Source organism: Microcebus murinus, chromosome 9 (genome assembly GCF_040939455.1).
Source record: "Microcebus murinus isolate Inina chromosome 9, M.murinus_Inina_mat1.0, whole genome shotgun sequence".
In the NCBI taxonomy this organism is placed as follows: Eukaryota; Metazoa; Chordata; class Mammalia; order Primates; family Cheirogaleidae; genus Microcebus; species Microcebus murinus.
This window is the reverse complement of record NC_134112.1, coordinates 56,389,295-56,409,019: the sequence shown is the minus strand read 5'-3', so window position 1 is coordinate 56,409,019 and position 19,725 is coordinate 56,389,295. Positions and strand designations below refer to the sequence as shown.

Genomic DNA, 19,725 nt, shown 5'->3' with positions numbered 1-19,725 from the left:
GTGTTACCATCACCACAATCCAGGTAATAACCATATCTATCACCTCCCAAAACAGTAAAAAAAAAAAAAAATGCTAAAAGTTTTAGTTGATCATCAATGCTCAAATAAACCATAATATTTAATATACTTTATTCCTGCATTATAATTCATATTTTTGTTTCTTAGAGAAAAATAGCATGTAATCATTACAAATCTTGGTACAAAACCATTTTGAAAGCATTAGTTCAACTCAGATATATTTTGGTAACAGCCAAAAGTAAATAAAACAGGAGGGCTACATTCCCAATACTATGTAAAATTAAATGTTGAAGAAAAGAAGGCTATAATAATAATTAGTACTCAATACATTTTATTGTGTAGTTCATAAAGTATAATTGATTAATAATTACCTTGATGTTGTAAAAATGCCATACACTAGTGTTGTCCTTGGATTGTCAGTTTCCAGTAGAAATACATCCTCTATAAAAAAGAAAACATTATTCTTTTACTGTTTCCAAATATTAACTATATTGTTTTAAAAAATTACCTAAAGTATATAATTTCAACTATGAAAAGTACTTCTCAGATAGATATAGATGTAACATAATGTGGACGGCAGGAACATGGCAAAGTAAGTCAAATAAAATGGTACAGAGACACTAATGGAATTTATGAAGACTTTTTATCCCTATGGAAACCATGATAATAAAATAATATCAAATAGAAAAACATAATGCTATATAATATGGACTAGAGCTATGTAAACATTAAAACTATAATTCAGATACAAGAAACGGATTAACAGTGAGTATCCCAGAATAGCAAAGCTATAGACATTTTCTGGTTGCTTCTATGTTTCCGGATTTTCTAAATATCCTTTAACAATGATATATTACTTTTTGAAATTTAAAAAATATTACAAATCTGGATTTATTTTTGACCTGGGGTTAGGTCATGGAACATGGAAGAAACTTTTTCCCAGTGACTTTTTAAATGTAAAATAAAACTTTTTTTTGTTTATGGTCAAAATTGCTAGTGATATTTTTTTACTTAATGAATAGTTCCTCTAACAAGATGTTTAAAGTATATTAAGGCAAAGACAGAAATAAAGTATGGTGATAAATAACAGAGCATGAAAGTAGATTTCTGGTAGAAAACCTCAACTAATAGTCAATTGCTATGTTTATAAGAAAGGTCGGGATTTGGTGACAATCTTGAAAATACAATCCTTGCTGAGAAATACAAAGAAATATGTATTCATTTTAAATTAACAATGAATTTAAATGACCTTTTAAGCAATAAATTGATAATGACTATCCTTTCCATATGTAAATAAAGGTTGACAATATCTAGTTCTCCCTAAAGAACAAGCAAAACTGACACATAAACATACTTGCAAACAGTATGGGGATACGATGAGTGATTAGGCTATGTCACAATATATTAGGATTTTTTTCTAGAAAAGCTTATACAGAAAATTATGCTTCCATGATCAACATAATGGCACTTGAGGAGAACAACTGTCTATTTCAGATAACTGTTAGAAATACTAATTTTTTTCTTATTGTAATACAATTTTATTGTTTCTCTCATCATCTGCCTCAAAATCTGAGAATAATCATTATTTACCAGTTTAATAGATTAATGCAAAAGAAAAGCCATTTATAAAGGACACTTAGTGAATATGATGTGTACCAGGCTATTATAATTAAAGAGAACTACTCCTTTATAGAAAGGAATCAGTCTGTTAGTCCTTATTTGACCTGGAAAGTATAAAGCTCCTCATGTCATGCTGAGAATATTTGGTTTCAGGGTCATCAAGCAGAACTAAGACAGAAGCACAAGTCTTCAAATGTCTACTCTGACACTTTTCCATTCAAATTCTACTCCACTCCATTAGCTGCAATAGTAAAATTATATAGCTAAATTCTCATACAAACTGATCTCAAATAAGAATAGTAGACATTCAAATATATAATAAATACATATTCATTTACAAAAACACAAACATATTTATTACCTATATATCAACCATTCAAGTACTCCCCCAACACACACACACATTCATATATCATGATTACTTCAATGAACTAAATGTTCCAGAAGTGTAATCAGGTGCAAAATAGATTTAAAAGATTATTATGAGCAGTATCTAGTCAGGGGTCCTCAAACTTTTTAAGCATGGGGCCAGTACACTGTCCCTCAGACCGTTGAGGGCCAGACTATAGTTAAAAAAAAAACTATGAACAAATTCATATGCATACTGCACATATCTTATTTTGAAGTAAAAAAAACAAATGGGCAAAAACACCCGCATGTGGCCCGCGGGCTGTAGTTTGAGGACACCTGAAGATCATTCATTCAAATTAGCACATTACTTATGCTAAAATATCTACGGAAAATACATTCTTTTCTGAGAGCTTGAAATATATAAACCTTATAAGCTCTCTTTCAGAAACATTTTTCAATCTGACAGCTATGTACCTAATTCATCAAAGTGTGTTTCCGGGCCATCTTCGTCCGTCACAGAGCACACCAGCCTCGCTTTTAAGAAGGTGGTCCACTTGTTGACAAGGCTACGCAGTCCACCAGTGTCATTCTGAAATCATTTTGCAAACATAATTGATTGCTTAAATATTGTAGTGTATGAAAAAAATTAAACTTAGATTCATTGTTTGAGGATGTTTTATAATCTGAAGAACGGAAATGTTAATCACATTTGTATATCAATAGCCAAAGAAAAATATTTAATGCCAATAGTATTTTATACAATACTGATATATACTATTATTCTCTTATAGTATGATATCACCTAGAAATCAATTAATTTATTTGATAATATATGCCCTACATCTTTGTAATTTTAACAATATATAATGGAAATATTTATAAAATGTTATAGAGAATAAAGAATTTAATTTTCCTTTTCTTGGTAACTCATCTTTAATATGAACATACATTATTGTATACAGTAAGTCTTGTAGATTCCACTGTGGTCAAGAGAGTAGATATATTTTTACATTAAATGGTCCCCAATAGTTCTATTTTCCCTTCTTCATTTCTCTGTATTATCAATTAATTCTCAGTATTCCTAATCAGTTGCTTTATTATACGTATTTATCTGTCCAGTACAGGGGAAATGGCATTTGGATTATTCACGAATAGTGTCTATTGATGACGTTGTTTTTTCTCTGTGTCCAGAAGCCTTTTATTTCCTCTGCCAACTTTGCTACCTTGTTCCAAATGACAGAGAAAGAAACAGCTGAGCTCCACCATCAATGAAATATTGTAATATTTAAAGATAAATGTTTTAAATGCTAAACACTTCAAGAAATACCTTTTCACAAAGGATGCTAGCCATAAGTAAGTCAGGATAAGTCTCTAAAATGTTAATATGAGAGGACATTACAAATTTTCTTACATTGTTATTTATTCTGTTTATACACAAGAACGTTTTGTTCACAACATAATTAGAATTGTATTTTATTAAAGCATTTTTTAATTTTTACTATTTATAAACAGTTCCTTAAAAATCTTAATAAATACAAATGTATTAAATAGATATACAAAAATTGATCAAAACTATTTGTTTAAAAAATAGCCAAAATATTTCCTTGAATTAAGATTTTTGCTGAAATAGGTTATGCTTATCTCATATGACTGATGCTTTAACTGATGAATGAACATTATACTAAATGTCTCCTCTCTATACTTTATTTATTTGGAATAGTAGATAATAAAAACAGAAAGATAAAATATTAAAAAAAGTTTGCATAATGAATTGAATTTCTTAGTCTTTCTTCTAATTAGAAGGGTATTAATACTTACAGGACATATCCTAGCAATCATGGAATGAATCTGTTTTGTGCTCCTGTTATTGTCAGTCAGTTTTTCTTTGAAGAAGAAGTACACCTTAGCATCATTTGGATCGGTACCATCTGGGATGACATGTGCATCCACAAACATAGGTTCTGAAAAAGAACATAAAGACTATACTCATGACGAAAATCCATCTACTGTTCATCCAAGTAGAGCACAGGCACATGCCTTCCCCATCCCTGATATAAAAGAACAATTCAGTGCTCACAGGCAACATTTCTAAAAGCAGTAATTGTATTCACTCAACATACCACAGTTGGAATGTCTAGTACCACAAAGTATAGCTATAATATATATAATAGCTTAAACTATTTTTCTTTGTCTGAAATACATTCTAGAAGTGCAGTAAATGCAAAAATTCTTTGTGCATTGATGAGTTTTAAGAAATTGAAAAACTTTTCTACCAGTTATTTCCCATGGAATCTGATGGTTGATTTATTGAAAAAAAAAATGTTTGTTTTTCAAAGTGTGGTTTTCAATCCATTGCATATAAACTCAAAATCTTTGAACCAGAAGGAGGAATTGGAAGTCCAAGATCTGGAAAACATTTTTTTTTTTTTTTTTAAATACAGCATATGAAATGAAGGGGAAACTTTTTTCAAGGAAAAAAAAATGTAGTCATTTGAAGATATATGACGTTTCCTTATTTCAAGAATAAAACAACTTTTAGAATACTCTATTTCCAGATGTACTGGAGTAATAATTTAAAGAAGTAAGTGGACAATAAGTGCTTTCTTGTGCTGGCCTATCAGTGAAATATGATGCTTAACTGTGGTGACTCATGCTTAACCGTGCAATGTTAAGTGAATTGCCAAATTCAGGGTCAGCTGGAAATTTTCCCCAGGCTGTCATGACAAAGATGTTAGTGGTTTCTTTCTCCTCTAAACAACAACTGATTGGAATTATACAGCAAAATCAAATGAGCATTTTTTTATGTGAATTATATATAATGCCAAGAATTAGAAACAGTTGAACAATAATCATAAAGTTATCATATGTATGATTTCTATTGAATATTAACCAAATTATTACAAATAATAATATTAGTTTTATAATTTTAGAATCTAAGTATAAAACAAGAAGGAAGATCTCCTGAACATAACCTATGCATTATATTTAAATGCCATATTCTTAGGATAATTTTTAGATTTGGCATTATTAAAATATATAAGCAAATTAAATGGAGTAAAAAGCATATTTAATTATAAGATGTTATAATTAAACAACTGGAAAAGATGCTTGGGTACTGGCATTATGATGAATGTCACTGTCTCTTTTATTTATCCATATTCATATGACAAATGTAGGATGGTTAATGGAATAAAGAATTGGAATATGGGGTATGGGCTATTTCAATTATTTATTTATCACAAATATTTTAAATCATAGAGTACAGAATTATCATTACTGATGTCATAACCTGATATTTTGATTTTTAAAAATTTTCCTAGTTACATAAAATATTTTCTTACCACTTAGCCATTTGGAATTGTGTTGATCAGTTCTGACTGCATTCCTCTTAGTTAAACTTCGAAAAATAGCAGCATCTGTCCCCATGAAATCTATATACATTCCAGAGAAAAGCTCTTCATCTGTGAAAAAGTAAAAAAATGTTAACAGAAATTTAAATGGCATTTATAGCTATTTCAAAATTCAAAGTGAATTTGTTTATTAGTAGATCATCACATATTACAGAGTATTTGTAATTATTAATTGGTTTCCATTGTCCACCAAATAAAAAAAATTAGTAAATTTTAATCTTTTCTGATTATTGTCCATGTGATTACTGCTGTATACTTTTATAAAACCCCCAAACAACTTTATTCTATACAAGTTTCTCTGCCTATGCTTAATTATACCAAATACAAATTTTTGGATACAGTACATTAGAAATGTTAGATGTATAAAAGATAATAAAATAGCTTAATTATTTTCTTTTAATAAATTATAAAAACAGTGTAAAAGTCAGAAAATCTGGTTTCTAATTTTGGCAATCAATAAAAAACTAGGGATTAGGGCAAAGTTATTTAATAACCTGAGTCTCAATCTTCTCTATAAAATATGAGAAGCAGATTATATGATCTCAAAAGTTCTTATCACATATTAAAATTTTTACAATCTTACTTAATGGATTGCATGTAATAGGTTTTTGTTTATATTATTATTATGACATGACATAGAGGCCACACTGAAATTGTAAAAATATTAAAAGATTTAATCATTAAAAGTATATATTTGAATCTTTAGTGCTGGAAAGTTCCTAAGAGGTAATCAAAGTGGTACTTTTTCAGTTGTAACTTAACCATAAAAAATAGAATATAGGGACAGGAAAGAAGATATATTGTAAAATTGAAAATAAATTATCATTAATAACATAATCAGGCATTTTAATCTGCATATATATGTAACATTAGATATTTAGTTTAGTTTGAAGATCCATATTACTCTCTATCTAGTAAGAAGCAGCAAAAATTGAATTGATAAGAAACAATGTGACCCTTGCATATAAAACAGTAGCTAAACATTAAAAAGAAATCAGATTTATCAGGTCAGGCCCACTGACCTGCCATGCAGCTGTGTTCTTTGACCGATGTTCTGGGATTACTCCCCTGTCTACCTTCAAATTGTGGTCATTTTGGCAGGACTGGACCATTTTGAAGCAGTCTGAGCTCACTGTTAAGTAATAAGTGAATGTCACTTGGCCCAGGATATAATGGAGAATGGAATGTGTCTAATATGTGCTCCTGAGGTTATGAACTGGACCCCTACCACTTAGCGAGCTGGTAGACATTTGGTTGCTCAGCTCTCCTTCCTAGTAGGGGTCCAAAGCCCATGAAAACAGATTATAGGAATATAACAAAAATGCACAGGAAGGAATTTCTGAGCAATTTAGCTTCTTTCAAATTCTGTGAACATGTATGAGGCAAATATACACATAGATTTGGCTGCTAAATTGTAATAAATTTGTAATCAATCATTTCACATTTTTGTTATACTCAATCATAAAACTCTAGATTATAAATTCTTGCTGTTTCATAGGTTGATTGGCACAACTATCAGTTATCATAACTGTTTAGAAGAAGGAAAAGAAAAAAGATATTCAGAGGTTGGTGTGTGGCAGAGAGGGCTAATTCTAATCTTACTGCATATTACCTTATTAGTTAGTTCCTAAACATTACACAAGCATGCATGTCTAACTGGCTTCCTTTCCTGTCTTAAATGCTCAGTAATTTTAATAGCAAGTTAGGAACTTTCTATTTTATTTTTTATCAATAAGAAATATTTAATTAATGTCACTTTGAAAAAAAATTTTGAAAGTAAGGAGTTGTTTTGTTGTTTTTTTTCATTCCAGAATTTCTTTGCAGGGTTTTATGTAAACATAAACTTGTGCCTTTTAACTTTGATCCAAAAATATTCTGCTTTCCAATTGTGTTCCTACCGACCAGAAAAACTTCATGAGATTTATGATCGGTTCTTTAAAAGATAATATCTGACTTCTTTGTTGCCCTATAATAATGACTAAAAATAGCAAAAGAACATTGAACTTATACCATGTGTTAGATGTTACAATCATATCATGAAATTTGGAATTCTAATTCTGGGTTTTTCTTGGCAATTAATAGATACAAGTATTTTAATAATTTGTGTTATTTAGTGAATTGAAACTGAATGGAAATGATAAAGCACTATGATATGGTAAAGTGAGTCACACAAATTATCTGAGATAATTTCACAAGGATAATCAACTGGACAAAGAAAATGATAAGTACAATCTTTATAAAACTTTCTGTTTTTTCTTATTTTCAGTTTCTAAGTTAAACAAATTATTTTATGGCTTCGTTCTGATTACAAATTTAATGTTTTTCAAATATTGAAAGGTAGCATATGAACATGAACATAGGAATTTGAATTCCTTTGAATTCTCAGGTCCTTGAAAAACCTGGAAGGCCAGTATCTAACTCCCATTTTGTAATTCTCTCAGGGTAAAACTATTAAAGGACATTTGACAGTTTAGTAAGAAAATTTATACTTACTTGTTCTAACTCTTTTTATTCTAAACAATATGCAGTGAGATAAAACTTCAATATTGGGTATAGTAACAGATCTTTCAACTTTTTTCATAGTATTTAATTTGAAATGAATGAAAACTATATATATTTAACTACTATTATATACATCATATGATTTCTAAAGGTGAATAAAATTTTCTTCCTAATGAAAAGATTCGCCAAAACACTGTTCATATTAAGTGATATTTATAACTTACCTGAAAAGACCTTGCATCGGACATAATTGGATAGCTTTGTAGTTTCAAAGCTTTCCAACTTTTTGTCCTAATGATGATATGTTTTTACCTTCTCCCTGCCCAATTTGAACTACCATATGGAAGTAATTCACTGGATAACTTCCAAGGTATACCCGTCTCATGTTAATTTCCAGATATGAGAAAAAAAGATGAGCTGACTATTTAAATGATTCAAAGCAAGCATTTTGAACACAATTATTATTTTTATTTTTTACCTATTCTATTATAAAAGGATACAATTTTACTAATGGGAACACATAAAGCAAAGAGAAAAAAGTAACTACTGTACATTTAACATAATGAAATTCAAGGTTTGTCACAACAGTCAATTCATGATGACTTAGACATATGCAGTAAGTGTCTTAACTAGATAAGAAAGCCTTTTAAGTGAGTCACAGAAAGGCACTCAATGATCGAGGTTAAAAAGTGGATTGATTTGTCAATGTATGTATCAGCACGCAAGTGGGCTTGCCACTTAACTGATATATTATGGAAAGTGATAAAATGAAAAAGTAGCTTTTCACCATCTCCTTTTCAGTATACCAACACTTACAAAATTCACAGAGAATGCACTTGGCTAAGAATGTACTTGTTTTTCTTTAATTTGCAAGAAATACCATTTTAATCATTTGTAAAAGATTAGTAAAACATGAGAATGCAAATAGCTATTCAACATACGGATTTCAATTCCTTTGTGTATATACTCAGAAGTGGAATTGCTGGATCATATAGTGATTCTATTTTTAGGTTTTTTTTGCAGGACATCCATAATATTTTCCAAAATGGTTATAGTAATTTATATTCCCACAACAGTGTACATCACACTAACACTTGTCATCATTTGACTTTTTGATAATAGCCACTCTAACAAGTGTGAAGTGATATTTCATTGTCTGCACTCTATGTTTATCTCAGCACATTCACAATAGCCAAGAGATGGAAGCAACCTAAATTTCCATCAACAGATGAATGGAGGAAGAACATGTGATATATATACACATAATGGAATGCTATATAGCATATAAAAGGAAGGAAATTCTGTCATTCATGACAACATGAATGGAAATAGAGGACATTAAGTGAAGTAATCTAGGCATAGAAAGACAAATACTGTATGATCTCGCTTATATGTGGAATCTAAAAAGTTGATCTGACAGAAAAGGAGAGAACGGAGAGAATTAACTGGTGGTTACCAGAGGCTGGAAAGATGGGGAAAGGGAAGATGTTCTCTAAAGAGTACAAAGTTTTAGTTAGACTAGAGAAATAAACTTTAGTAATCTATTTCACTGCACAGTGACCATACTTATTAATAATGCATTTTTCTTTCAAAATTGCTAAAGGAATAGATTTTAATGTTTCCATCACAAAAAAAATGGTAGTTGATGAGGGGATGGCTATGTTAATTATACTGACTGAATTTTTCTATGATGTATACATAGATCAAAACATCACATCTTACCTCATAAATATGTATAATTATTTAATTAAAAATCAATAAAAATGAATAATGTAATAAAGTCCAAAAATTTACTAACACATGATTTTCCTCATGGGTGTACTTAATACTAGGAATATAATTACAGAAAACATTGAAAACTACTTTATAATATATATGACTATATCTATACATATTTACACTTTTTAAGAAAATGTTTGGCTTGCTCTAGGAATGACAAAACTATCTTATATAGATGAGAAGATACATGCCCATCATTTAATCATATTATTGGAAACGAGAAATTAAACTATTTCTCAACTAACATTTTTCTTCCTTTCATTTTACTCATATACTTTATCATCTATGCAACCATCCAAAATGGCCATATCATGTCATGTTAACTTTCTTTGACATTTTATATTTACTCCTACCTCTTTCATTTTCTACTTACTGATCATAACAGACACTGTGTTCACATTGGGGTTGAAAGAGCAGCGTCCTTTTCCAGATTCGCACTTGGAGTCAATCACGAAAACTTGGTCCTTTGTTGCAGATACAATTGAAAATGTAGTAACAATTACTTACTTAGAAAAACAATCGTGCTTTAGTAAAACGAAGCATCATTAAAATTAATATGCTTTCTACTTGATTGTGTATGCCTTCCCAATTTACTATGTTAAGACTTACTTGACCTATAAGAAGTCTTCATTTATAATTACAATAATCTCAGCAGGGACAGCTCTCATTCTATTACACTCCCTATAGAGCTGATCCAAGAAATTCTCCTCAAATCAACATTGCAAAAATCACTTCAAAATCAAGGATATCATTACAAATCTGAACTAGATATGTTGAAATGGGCCATTAGGAAAAAAAAAAAGAAAAACTTGTGCACAGAGGAACAATCTCTATAAAGACCACAATATTTCCATAATAAGACTTAAAAAAAAATACCATATTACCACTTAGGTTTGTTATACAAAGCATTATAAAAGATTTAACAAAGTAATTCATAACTTAGATTTAAAACTTGTCATTTTCTCCTGTATTTATTTAACAAAAATTTATTGAGCATCAACTATGTGCCAGACACTGACTAGACTCTGGGGACAGTAAGCAAGATACACAAAAATCTTTGTCCTCAAGTAATTCATAATCTAATGAAGAAGACAGGAAGTAAATAAGTAAAATATGGAGTATGTTAGATTGTGCTTGGTGCTTAGCCGAAAAAATATGCAGGGAAAGGGGATAGGAAAGACTTGGGATTGGGGGCAATAGATTCAGTCTGAAATATGGTGGTCAGTTTAGCCTCACTAAGGGGAGACATCTTGTTGGTATATATTTTTTTAAAAAATATATATATAATATCTCTATCTTTTGTTTTTTTCTCATGATTATAATTATTTGTTTAGTTTAGGCATTTCATGCATGAAGACCCTTTGGAAAGCAGATATAGCTAGGATTCAAAAGACTGAATTCTGATTTTATTTGTGTCGCCCTTTAGTTACATGGTCTTACATATATATTTTCCAAAGGGAAAAATGATTACTTTTTAAAGTTGTAGTACATGATAAAGGAACTTAATTATCAAGCTGAGGTTTTTGAAAATTATTCTGAAATAAATGTGGACCCATTAATATTTTTGAGGGTGGAAATGAAAGGATCAAAACTCTGCTCTAAGAAGTAGGACCTTATCTTGAGTTTTGGAACATTGGGAATGGAATGTATCCAGACACTGGATTCATAAAAATAGGGTAGTTTTCTATTGCAAGAGTCTAGGAATTAGGGAATAATAATCTAACATGCCATGATCTCAGTGGTTATGGTAAGAGCAGTAGAGATGGAAGAGAATTTGTACAGTGACAATCAACAGAACCTGGCAATCAATTAGAAATTGGTTGTAGTTCAGAAAGATATATAAAGCAAAGATGATTCTGAACTTTTGTCTCCTTGAACAAAATAAAACTATTTCATTTTTGATATTTTGAGTTTGAGGTAGTGCAGGACATCCCCAAGGCAATAGAGAATGATAGGGCTTAAAAAGAATCAGTCATCTGGCATGAAGAGGTCCTACAGAGTGATCCTCATCCAGGAATTCAATCTAGAGGTAACTTATTCTCAGCTCTTATTTTTGTCAACTACTTTATAGGCAAGTGAAGCCCTTAAATAAGATATCTTCAACTTTTCAATACTCTACTAATGCATGAGAAGAACTCCCTCTCTCTTACTTTGAGGTCAATCCTTCAACAAATGCTTTAAATTTTATCTTATATGATTTTCTTAGGAACCATATACTTTCCATTATCCCTTTTGTTTCTTTGATATATCCTGTTATCTTATTAACTGTATCATTTACAATATCAGTTAAACAACCCATTCAGGTCCCATACATCTTCCTGGGAATCACATCTCTCAAATAATTACATACATACTCATCACTGCTTTCTGACTTTTCATTTTCTTCTCAATCTAATTTAATTGGGCATCCAGCCTTAGTTATTCTATTGAAACACTTTTACAGCAAGATATTTTAATGACAGTCATGGTACACAATTCAGTGCTTAATTTTTGGACCTCATCCTACTTGGATTCTCGGTGGTATTCAAGATTTTGATTGCTTTTATGTTTTTAAATGACTTATTTTTATCTCAAGAAACTATATACTCTTGCTTTTGCCCCTTACTTCTCTGGATGTTTCTTTTAAGTCTCATTTATAAGTCGATTTTCCTCCATCTGGTCATTAAAGTTAGGAGATCCCCAAGTCTGAATCATACTTATTTTTCTGTTTTCACTTTATACTCCCTTGGCATCATTAAATCCACACTTTTCTTGGGCTTCATTTACTATTATACAAAATGACTACAGGCCGGGTGCAGTGGCTCACGCCTGTAATCACGCCTAACACTCTAGGAGGCCGAGGCAGGTGGATCGCCGAAGTCAGGGGTTCGAAACCAGCCTGAGCAAGAGTGAGACCTGTCTCTACTATAAATAGAAAGAAATTAATTGGCCAACTAATATATATAGAAAAAATTAGCTGGGCATGGTGGCACATGCCTGTAGTTCCAGCCACTTGGGAGGCTGAGGCAGTAGGATTGCTTGAGCCCAGAAGTTTGAGGTTGCTGTGAGCTAGGCTGATGCCACGGCACTCACTCTAGCCTGGGCAACAAAGCGAGATTCTGTCTCAAAAAATAATAAAAATAATTTAAAAAAAGACTACATATTTATATATCTAGCCTTCTACTCAACTGCCTACTTGATGTTACTAGCTGAATCTTTCAATGGCATCTCAGACTCAATAGACCAAATTCAGCTCACAATCTTTACCCCATACATGGTTTCTTTGTTGTTTTTCATCTCAGTTCATGGCAAATATATAACTAATGAGGCTAAAAATAACAAACATATATATATATTTTTCCATATCCAAATCCACCAATACCAGCTATAATATTTTGTACTTTGAGCCTCTCTATAACCATTGCCACCACCTGAGTACAATAATCTCTTTCTTGGCCTGTTATGTTAATTGTCTCACTGATCTCCCCATAAATCTTCCAATCCCTTCCCTCAATATCCCAAATCATTTATTACATAATACACAAGTAACAATACAATTCTCTTCATGCCATTTTCTGCAAAAGATTGTTCTAATTATTTCTCCTTCACCATATGAGAAAGACCAATATCTTTAAAGTAGCCTACAGGTTGAAATGAGATTTTGTTTCTGCCTTTATTCTCATTAAAGAAATAATATTTGTGGATTGACTCAATAAGTGAAAATAATGGGACAAGAAAGAGGCATAGGTAATGAAATATTATTTTTTAAGGCATAGGAAAATGTCCCATGGTCATAGATGTCAATATAGGCATTGAAAAATAGAAGGTAAGACCAATAGAGTTTAATGTTATATTAATAGATTGGTCTAGGAGAAGGGGTCTGATTGAAGGAGTCAATTTGGTCATTGAGGTATCTTGGTCACTAGTCAAATAGTTTTAGTTAATGTGTGGGAGTGAAAGTTAGATTAGAATGGTTTATTAAAGACACGGAGAAGAGGAGCATAAAAGCTCGAAATTCAGCCTAAGAAGCCTGAGAAAAGTTGAAAAAAAAAAAAAGCTCACATAGCCAAGATAACAATTTTAAGGGAAGGAAACATAATCCTCTTTTTAAATAGAAAAAAAAAAGGTAAATTCAGAGGAAGGGGATGAAGATATGAAACAATTATGAAGCTTATTTATCAAAGAACTTTATTGTTATGGAAAATGCATATGTTTTCTTCTGAAACAGGAGGAAAACTACAAAAAGATGTTGAAACAGACTAGTTTGGTGACTAAGTTGCTTCAACAAGCATAGAGAATAATTGGGATGTCTGTGATATTCTTGGTTGGTAAAGTTATCTGCTTCATGAGGGGCAGGGGTTTAAATGGTATTTGATTATTGAAATAGATATAATAGAAACATGATAAAATCAACCAGAGATAAGATTTGGTAATATTCCTGCAAAGTAACAAAACATTTTCCCCCCCTTAGTTTAAAGTCATGATATACTTGTGTTGTTTTATCTTTTTCCAGGACCAGAAGCCAGGGAGCAAAGACAATAGACAGAAGAGAACGAACATGGTTAGGTCTTGATACAGCATGGATTCTAGGCTCTTCAGAAGGGCACCACTGAAATGCTCCAGGAAAGCTCTGAATCAGTCTCACAAAATATTAGATGAGTAATAAGATATAATGAAAGTGTGTGATGCTCCAAACATGAAGTAAGCTCATAACATATTCCCATAAAACCAATGAATTTCTACGAAGACAGGGAGAAGAAAGGTTGTAGGTAATGCCTCATAAATAAAACTGAGTATTTAATAGTGGTGCTAACCTAACTCAGTACACTTTCCAACTCATTTCAAAAAGATGAAAAATGCCATATCTTAATATTAACAAAGGGTCTTACCAGTAAGTACTACCCTTGGTCATTACAAAATACAACATTAGTGATAAAGAAGAAGGAGAATTCTTGGCCACGTGCAGAGGCTTATGCCTGTAATCCTACACTCTGGGAGGCCAAGATAGGAGGATCACTTGAGGTCAGGAGTTCAAGAGAAGCCTGAGCAAGAGAAAAAAGAACCCCATCTCTACTAAAAATAGAAAAAATTAGTAGGATGTGGTGTCATGTGCCTGTAGTCCTAGCTATTTGGGAGGCTGAGGCAGGAGCCCAGGAGTTCGAAGTTGCAGTAAGCTATGATGATGCCATTGTACTCTAGGCTGGGTAATAGAGCGAGACTGTCTCAATAAATAAATGAATAAACAAATAAAATAAAGCAAAATAAAAATAAGAAGGAGAATTCTCTCAAAATAAAACTTTCTGCATTACATGGTCATTTTATGCTAGGCAATCTTTTATACTAAACTAAATGAAAATAAATACATTAGATGTTTCATAAAACTATGTAGTTCTGTGTTTGTATCATGGTGTATATGATATACCATGTATATGACATACCGTACTACAGATATACAAGATGATGTTATGGTGAAACTCTTTGACTACCCCAACTACCAACAAAAACATATAAAGCTTAAAAATCATAATCAGTCATACCTAAATTGGTTCTTAAGACATTCACATATTAAAGAGATTACATTAATTAATGGAAATGCTTCCCCTTTGAAACATATCTTTTGAAGTGAGACTAAAGTAGTTCATATTAGCAAAGTGATTAAAATTTATTCCATGCTGGTTTTCCAAAGGAGATTAATTTTGGGGCAGACATTCCAATTAAGTGCATAGTGGGCAATTTGTACAAGGGAAAATAGTTTTATTTGAAATCTGTGCTCTGAAAGCTACTATGCTATTGTTGGCCCACACAATAACTGCACAGACTTCAGGGGAGTGTCTGACAGATTGCAGACGTCTGAGGCAGTAGTTTATTTAATCAATTGATCACAGGCATGTGGTTCTAAGACAAGCTCAATGCAGCCAACTGTATTCTTCCAAGAAGCATAACCTTACTTTTCCTTTAACAATTTTACTATTTCATAGCATCTTGAACCACATTTTTAAAATGTCTCTATTTGGGGTCAAATTATAATTACTCAGTTATTTTTAATTCATCAAAAATATATGTGTACATTAGATATCTGAAAAAAGAAAATAAATAATAAAGGAATATGGAGAGAATCACTGTTCAGTTTTATTAGTACTAAAGTAGATTAATTCTTGTTGAAGAAAAATAAACTATGTAAGTTATATAAGTAGCAACACTAATTTTTTTTCAAAATTCTAATCACTAAAATTGAATTAAGACATTATTTAAGAACTAGACTTTCTGGATTTAAATTGTATAATGAAACCAATCAAAACAGTTTGAAAAATTCAGTTAAAAATGTTTATAGTAAAACATGTCTGACTAAAAGAATGAGGAAAAATTCTTTTGATTAAATACATAGTTTCCTTAGTCCACATTTATGGACTGAGATAACAAACACAGTCTTAAATATTAATATCACAAGTTCAACCAGCTAATTCATTTGACTATACATTAGCTATATATTTGACTAATATTTAGCAAACACAATATCACAATATACCACATCATTTTAACTAATGTAAGAACAAGGCTAGAATCATCTAACATAGGGCAATGTTGGTCTAAACTGAAAGTATAATTTATTAATTATATAAAGTTATTTTCAGTAATGACACTTGAAAACCCACTTTATACATCACGCAGGTAAATAATTTGGAGCAAATAGTAATAGTACTTTACACTCACTGTAATTATAAAATTAGAACATTTTTCTTTCTTGTATCTTTTATAGCTTTCCATTAAAATATATATATGTGCACTAAAACTATACATAGTTGCCTTCAACTAAAAATATATATATATTTATATATAAAATATACATAAATGAATCATAAATATATATATTTTATAAAAATATATATTTATATATAAAATATACAGAAATGAATCATAAATATATATATTTTTTAGTTGAGGGCAAATGGTTATACTTTAAGTAATTTGGCAGACAGGAACAAAATTTAGTATATTTTATACTTAAAGGGCATGAAAATATTGTATAAATATTGATGATAGTCCCAAGTTTTTACTCTGAAATACAGTTTCAAAAATCTTTGACACTAACATAAAAACTAAGAATGTTAAACTGTTACACTTACCTCTGATCTCCTCCCTCTGTTCAAATAAGTACAAACTGGGCTGAAAGCACCACTCCCACAGACATACAAATGAGTGCGGTTGAAAGTCTGAATTACACGGACGAAGTTCCCACAGCCATGCTAAAAGAATCAGTAAATAAGCAGTTAGTAACTCAATGACGTTTATTGCTATTTCTACTAGCTGTGCTAATTTGAAATTTCGTATGGCAGGTGACAATGAGGTGACATAAACTTTTGATGTAGTGTTCCATATCTTTGAGAAACTACGTGTGCGTCTCATACAGGTAAGTTGAGAATGAATACTCATCTAACTTACGTACCAAATCAAATATTAAGATTTCCTGCCACTGAAGGAAAAGAGTGACTCAGGAATAGTCACAAAATTATTATAGAAACAGTTACTCAATAAATATTTACCTACTATACCCCAGGTTATAGTCTAATCTTCTGGACCTCCTCAGTGAAAAAAAACAGAGAAACATTTCTACCCTCGTAGAAGTCAATTAAACAATATATGCCCTGCTTCTGCTATTTCTGTTTAAATCTTTACTAATTCTAATGTTTCATTTGAAAACGCTTTCAAATTTATACATGCCAGTGAAAATATTATGTAGTGATGCTTCACTATATATTTTCCTTTCTGCTCTATTATTTTTATTATTGTTAAGAGAGATATTTGGGGTGATAATAAAAGAACAATATGGTTTATTATATTGATTTATTTCAGGAGTAATGTAGCCCACCTGAAATAATAAGTAAAATGATCTACCTCTCTCATATTTCAATATTTTTTATATCGTGTAAGTTTTATATTCTGAAACTTTTATAAACATACTCTTTACCTGAGAAAGTTTAGAAATTGTGACATACAAGTTTTTTTCTGAAGTTTTCCTTACTATACATATGTGTGTGTGTGTGTGTGTGTGTGTTTTGAATGCAATTGTGCTTATACAGTTTCCATATATCAGCCTGGTGCAGTGGCTCACGCCTGTAATCCTAGTAATCCGGGAGGCTGAGGCAGGCGGATCGCACAAGATCAGGAGTTCGAAAACAGCCTGAGCAAGAATGAGACCCCGTCTCAACTAGAATTAGAAAGAAATCAATTGGCCAACTAAATATATATATATATATATATATATATATATATATATATAATTAGCCAGGCATGGTGGCACATGCCTGTAGTCCCAGCTACTCAGGAGGCTGAGGCAAAAAGATTGCTTGAAGGCAGGAGTTTGAGGTTACTGTGAGCTAGGCTGACTCCACGGCACTCTAGCCCAGGCAACAGAATGAGATTCTGTCTCAAACAAACAAAAAAAATTTCCGTATACCATGATAAACACCATTGGCTTGAATAATTGTCAAATAAAACTAATCTTAAACAAAATGCCAGCACAATTATTGTTTATAATGAAAAATGATATAATTATTTTTTTTTATTCTTGATCTAAAATATTCCTTTCCTTTTTCCCAGAAACTCCTTTCTCCCAGTTTAACTAAAAGCAAGGCTGTCATTTATTCACATGATGAAATAAAAAATAATTATTGTAATTTTAAGTTTACTGCTACCCCACAGGAGCATATAAGCATGCTCAGCACCAATTGCAGATCTGTGTGACAAAATTAACCATTGAATGTTCCACATTTGCTAGGCTCACTATTCTTTTCTGATTATAAATTAATCAAGCCTTAGATTGAATGCTTTTCCTATCACAAAATCATTTTTCTCTCAAAGAAAGTTATTAAAATATTTTTATAATTAGAGACAGAAAATTTCCATGAAAGTCTATAAAGAAATATATCAAAAGGTGGTCATTTTTCCCTAGGTGGTCAGATAACATATATTGCTTTTTTTTTTCTCTTCTAGGTATCATGTATGTTCCTATTTTTTTATAACCCACATCTATTAGTTATATTCTTGGAAAACTAAAACAAAACAAACTGTGCTAAAATAGAAGGTAAATTTAAAGTAAATATTATTTTATATCTTTCCATCACTTTCTCCTTTTATATTCATTATTACTTGCCAGCAAATACATGCTTCTTTCCATACATAGTGATTTTATACCGGTGTTTCTGTGATCAATTTATCAAATAATCAATCACTGACTCTACTGTCAAAGAAATTAATCCTTATAGACCAGACTATACACTTTATTTTTAGTTTAAGACATTAAGGATTTTTGTTAAATATACAGTGTCATTGTATCTTGACACCTGTTTATAGAGGTACCTGGAAATAGATTACATAACTACAGATGATAACATGTTTCTGGAAAAAAAGCATAGATGAAATATGGTGTGTATATAATAAGTCCATGTTAAGGGAATCTGTGAGTAATGAGACCTATGCTTATTTTTTTGACATTCAAGTTTAGTCATTCTAGAATTTAGGAATTCTATATATAATATTTTCCCAGATTTGAATTCAATCCAATTCTATTAATAATAGGTTGTATGAATCTCATCTTGGGTTTTGTAGACAGTCAATTTACTTTCATGAATTACAGGTATTGGCAAAAAGAAAGAAGTCAATAATGTTTCATTTATATTTCAAATACTGATTATACTAATTTAATGTATATGTTTATATCTATTTATATATCTGTATGTCTACTTATTATGGCTAACATTGATTGAGAATTTATTATGTGCTAAACATTGAAAGAATCATTTTATACATTTTATTTATTCTTAATCTCCCAGAAAGTTTAATTTTCACTTTTGCAGCTGGCATCTACTTAACATTTATTTTAGGTGCTTTACATGCATTCGGTCAATTTTTTACAATTCCTCAGCCCATTTTTATAAAAATAAAGCTTAGAACTTTTTGAATTAACTTGCCCAAAGTCATCTAGGTAGAAAAGCAGATTTGCAAACACATATGTGTCTAACATTGAATCCTGAGCTTTTAGCTACTTTATAATTTTGGTGAAGAATCC

At 30.9% G+C, this 19,725-nt stretch overlaps 1 protein-coding gene across 1 annotated transcript in view; it reads right to left on the bottom strand.

Annotated features, from left to right (window-relative positions):
• SEMA3C (semaphorin 3C) overlaps positions 1-19,725 on the bottom strand; it is a 158,313-nt gene that overhangs the window by 53,579 nt on the left and 85,009 nt on the right. Inside the window, exons 5-10 of the mRNA XM_012779502.3 lie at positions 16,784-16,903; positions 10,054-10,144; positions 5,331-5,450; positions 3,808-3,950; positions 2,464-2,578; positions 390-459 (exon numbers count right to left, since the gene is read on the bottom strand). Coding sequence (XP_012634956.1) covers positions 390-459; positions 2,464-2,578; positions 3,808-3,950; positions 5,331-5,450; positions 10,054-10,144; positions 16,784-16,903 — 659 coding nt within the window. The remainder of the gene's footprint in view (positions 1-389; positions 460-2,463; positions 2,579-3,807; positions 3,951-5,330; positions 5,451-10,053; positions 10,145-16,783; positions 16,904-19,725) is intronic.